Raw genomic sequence first — 4,668 nt, forward strand, 5'->3', positions numbered from 1 at the left:
TTCCAGGCAGCTGTTGATTTGTCCAAAAAGACCCGCGTGCTTCGCTTTTTCCAACTTTCCTAGCAAGAAGAACAATGATGCCCGGGGGGGGGGGGGGGGGGGTCTGGGCGTGTGTGTGGGACAACTTGGCCATGGTAGTCCCCCATTGGTGAACTACACTTTTGGTCGTTACTAGAAGAATAGCCTGCGATGTGAAACAGCTCTGCAGCCTTGGATTAGCATCCTTATTCATCAGGACAGACAGCCGGGGCAGCGGGCGACCCAACAATGGAGAGAGTTGAAGTTGGACGGCAGATTGGAGTGACATTGGCGCACTGGAGACGAAAAAAGGGGGCAAAAAAAATTGAATGAGCCAGTCACAGATCAAAGTCAAAAGAGATGGAAGCTAAAAACCATGGCCCATGCAGGTCTCGAACCTGCGACCTTCGCGTTATTAGCACGACGCTCTAACCAACTGAGCTAATAGGCCAATTTCAAGGTTTGGTTGTCACAGAGTTTCTCACCCATTTGCAGAAACATGTGCGGGCGCGACCCGACGTCGAAACCCGCACAGGCACCGGCGCATCGCCCCGCCTGGAGGCGGTTCCTCGCGTCGCGCACCCGACACGAGTCCGGCACGCGGCGCCAACGCCCCAGCCATGGGCGGACCCAGGGCCCGGCCACCCTGGGCACCGGCCCGGGCTCAGAGCGGAGTGCACCTGCATGCAGTGTTTCAGCCTGGGAAAAGAAAATGCCGTGAGCATGAGCCAGTGGCACATAGGACGCAACAGCCAAAGTCTCAGACTCTCATCAATCAGGGACGGCATGAGCCAATGGCAGCTGCGCATGGCACATAGGACACAACAGCAAAAGTCTCAGACTCTCATCAATCAGGGATGGGTGTATCCACGGTTGTTTTCCAGCTGCAGACCGGGCTACTGGACGCGGACTGCTCGCATGGTGGTTGGGCTGGTCATCACCGCAAGTTTGGACGGTCGGACACTCTCACTCCTGCAGAGCTTTTCTTTTCAGCGTCCAGTGCATGGGATTTGCCAGTCACGAGCTCCCTCCATCTCCACTCCTCATGCTTCAGTCCTGATTTCGTACGCCAAAACAATATCATGAAATGGGATCAATGTGTTTTTGGATGGATTTTAGTCCATAACCGTCTCGTATTCTCTAGCCCACTATTAGCAGTGGCCAACGGCTTTACATCCTCTTCTTCTTCTTTCCATCCCTCCTACCAAACAACAAAAGGGATCATCTCATCCCTATAACTAAACAAGAGTTCGGAAAATTTTAATGGCATTCAGGAAATTAACTCCCCATTATATGGTCAAACCAAATATATGCTTAGGCATGTGGCTTTTTTGGTTAACATAGGGTATCAACATGGTGATCGTGCAAGTCATGAAACTCAATAAAATTAATGAAAATGAGGCTCGGGAAGCACCAGATCATGCAAGGACAACCTAATTTGATTTATACCATCAACTTTTCTTATATTAGTGGTTGATATGTTTGAGCGACTTGCTACACCGGCCCAGGCTCCACCAACTTTCTGGATCCGCCACTGCCCCCAGCAATGCCTGGAGGAACCGTGCCCCTGCCTGGCTGCCCCGCCCACACATGGACATGGGAGCCTCGGCGCGGAAGGGACCGATAGGCCGGGCGTGACGACAGGACATCACAGCAGCGCACAGCAACAGGAAAAAACGTTCGTCGCAGCAACCCACGCGCGCGAGCGCCAGCACACAGCAGACGGCCGGCGAACGACGACGAGTACACGCTCCGACGCCGTCCACACGGTTATTCACATCCGGAGGACCGGATCGGAGAACGCCGGCCACGGGTGGATCCGGGTCCTGGCTTTAGCTACAACTACACGGGTTCAGATCGTCTCGAGCTGGGAGGCGGCAGGAGCCTAGGACATCTTGGCGTGCTGCATCTCCACGAACTCGAAGAGGCTGCCGTCGTAGACGCGCCGCATGGCCTCCCGCGCCAGGAAGCCCTCCTCGTCCCGCGCCAGCACGTACAGGATCGTCCACTCCAGCTTCGCCGCGAACCTGCGATGATCAGTTGATGATGGCAAAGCTCGCTTGTGTCAGCCACGGAAAGGCCTCAACATTCGTGAAGCCATAGGTGGAGAACATGTCTCAGCTCAGCTAGCGCTGCTCACCAGCCGAACAAGTCGAACACCTCCCTGAAGCCCTCGGTCATGGACCACAGCTCCCGGTAGGTGAGCCGGTCCGGGGACGTGCGCGCGTACTTGCTGAACATGTTCTCCAAGTTCACCGGCGTGAACCTGAACCGAACCGATGAGATGTTCAATTTTGGAAGAACTGTTCGTTCAGTGTCAAGTACAGACCAGATCTTCGATCTGTTGCAGTTGCAGCACCAAATTAAAAGAGAAGATCAGCAGCAGCAGACTGTACTGCACCTGCCCTCGTTGTCGTAGGTCCCGGAGTCGCTGCCGTGCTTGCTCTTGTGGATGTTGTGGACGTAGATCGGGAACAGAGGAGACGGCAGCCAGCCCTGCGATTACAGTTCAGACGAGAAGAAGTTGCCGTGCGAATCGAACATCTCCGAGTGACGAACGGATAAATGGATCGATCTCGTTGGGCGGTGGTCGAAGTAACTCACGGGCAGGGTCGCGTAGCTCATGGCCCCGTTCACGACGAGCGCGATGAGGAGGGACATGATGAAGTTGAAGCCAAGCGCGCGGCATCCCTGGTAGGTCTCCCAGGGGTAGATGATGCCGTCGTCGTTGCGGTCGAAGAAGGCGACGTGCTGCTGCAGCACGCTCATGTGGTGGTGCCCGTGCCCGTCCGTCGTGCCGTCGGGGTGGTAGATGTCCGGCGCCGCCAGGGCTCGCGCCAGATCTGCTCACCGATCATCATCATCAGTCCGTCGCCGTCATGGATGCATGCCCTCAGTCACGTTACTGAAAAGAAGCTTTTGGTTCTCACATGGCTTGGGGACGTGCTCCTCCAGGTCGCCGCGGACGGGGCGCATCACGGTCACCGGCGACTGCAGCGCCACGATGGTCTGGGAGTCCTTCGCCTCCGTGGCCGACATGCCGTGGAACGCGGCCCCGCCGCCGGCCGCGTCGCCCTTGGTGTCCCCGGCCCTGTCGCCGCCGCCGTCGCTCCTCACCATGTCCGCCGCCGCAACCTTGGCGCCGTCGTCCTTGCTCTCCTCCGTCCTCGCCGCGCCGCCTTCGGCCTTGCGCGACTGCTTGTTGGCCGCCGCCCCCTGCATCTCCTCTCCGTGGGATTTTGTGTGGATCGTGAGTGAGAAACCAGGACAAAGCTAAGCTAGAACTCCGTAGTAGCTAGCTAGCTTCCAGTTCCGGAGTATATAGGGAATGACCGCTGCGGCCGCGCGCCGGACGCGTATATGAAGCGGCCCGGCGGCCGCGGGACGACGTGGCGCGGCGAGCGGCGCCGCGGCGGGCGACGTGTGGGCGCGCGGCCCTGCGCGGCCGTAACGTGGCGCGGGATGCCGCTCTTCGTGTCCGTGAGCCCCTGCAGGTGCTGAGTCAGCGAGCCTCGTCATCGCTTAATATAAGTTCAAAAATAATCCTCCTTGTGATCTCTTGTTTTGTCTGCATAAGCAGTGGCCGTACCATGTTCTGTAGCTGACGTGTACCCTGCCGGAAGAAGGGCAGCAAGCTAAGCAGCACCGCGGGCTGTGGAACTGGGCTCCGAATTCACCCGCGGTGGCCCATTGCGTACATGGGCCCATGGCGAACAACGCCGCCGCCGCGGAGCTGCAGCGCAGCGTGGACGCCGCCGCCACTAAAAGAAAAAGCATGGCCCTGTTTGTTTCATGCTACCATAACTTGCGCTATTAGAGAATCTCGTTTGCATGAAGCACTAAACAAAATTTATTTGCAAAAAATTTTCACGGATGGATGTAACTTTTCGCGACGAATCTAATGACGGTAATTAATCAATGATTGACTATAGTAATACTACAGTAACCACCCTCTAATCGTGCGGTCAAAGACCTCATTAGATTCACCTCGCGAAGTAGCGCAGTGTTTGTGAGGTTATTTTTATAAACTTTCTTTATTTAGTACCTCTAATTATTGGTCAAAATTTGTGTTACTTATGCTACTACCCAAACCAAACAGGGCCATGGACGCCGGCGACTCCGCGTTGGGACGACTTTGACGAGAGTGCAGAGCTGGAGATGGAACTTGGGCCGTGTTTAGTTGCCTCGTGTAAACATTTTGAAAGAGTATTTTTTTATATTTGAAGTACTAAATATAGACTAATCACAAAATAGATTACAGAACTCGTCTGTAAATCGCGAGACGAATCTAATGAGCCTAATGAATTAGTCATTAGAGGTTGTTTACTATAGCATTACTGTAGCAATTTAGCGTCTAATTGCGGCCTAGGTTTATTAGATTCGTCTCGCGATTTACAGGTAAACTGTGCAATGTGTTTTTTTATTTCATCTAGATTTAAGTTTTCATACAAGTGTCGGAATTTTTCTTTGGAATTTTGAACTTTGCAACTAAACAGAGTTGCTGATTCTTTTAGTCCAGATCCCCGAGGATACCTCTGACTTTAGTCCCTCAGCATTTTGGTCACTGACGCATGGAGCCAGACCCACATGTCAGTGACTGGGACCAAAGTCAGAGAATTCGGATTCCCTCCTCCACTTCCTCTGACCCGC

At 54.5% G+C, this 4,668-nt stretch overlaps 1 protein-coding gene and 1 non-coding gene across 2 annotated transcripts; both read right to left on the bottom strand.

The window, feature by feature from the left end:
- Positions 1-395: 395 nt before the first annotated feature.
- TRNAI-AAU lies at positions 396-469 on the bottom strand. The gene has a single exon. It is a non-coding gene; the product is annotated as a tRNA-Ile (tRNA).
- Positions 470-1,454: 985 nt separating this feature from the next.
- Positions 1,455-3,336, bottom strand: LOC120683080 (peroxygenase-like). The gene is made up of 5 exons (XM_039965094.1): positions 2,949-3,336; positions 2,623-2,861; positions 2,420-2,514; positions 2,159-2,284; positions 1,455-2,045 (listed from the first exon to the last, which is right to left on the bottom strand). The coding sequence occupies exons 1-5, from the start codon at positions 3,238-3,240 to the stop codon at positions 1,904-1,906; spliced, it is 894 nt and encodes a 297-aa protein (XP_039821028.1). The 5' UTR covers positions 3,241-3,336; the 3' UTR covers positions 1,455-1,903.
- Positions 3,337-4,668: the final 1,332 nt, after the last annotated feature.

The sequence above is a fragment of the Panicum virgatum genome, chromosome 7N (genome assembly GCF_016808335.1).
Source record: "Panicum virgatum strain AP13 chromosome 7N, P.virgatum_v5, whole genome shotgun sequence".
Lineage (NCBI taxonomy): Eukaryota > Viridiplantae > Streptophyta > Magnoliopsida > Poales > Poaceae > Panicum > Panicum virgatum.

Bases quoted from the DNA above. Each gene is read 5' to 3' on its own strand.
- LOC120683080 (XM_039965094.1), bottom strand. From the start codon at position 3,240: ATGCAGGGGGCGGCGGCCAACAAGCAGTCGCGCAAGGCCGAAGGCGGC. The intron at 2,515-2,622 runs GTGAGTTACTTC...CTGTAATCGCAG, and splicing joins TGAGCTACGCGACCCTGCCC to GGCTGGCTGCCGTCTCCTCT. The intron at 2,046-2,158 runs GTGAGCAGCGCT...TGATCATCGCAG, and splicing joins GTGTTCGACTTGTTCGGCTG to GTTCGCGGCGAAGCTGGAGT.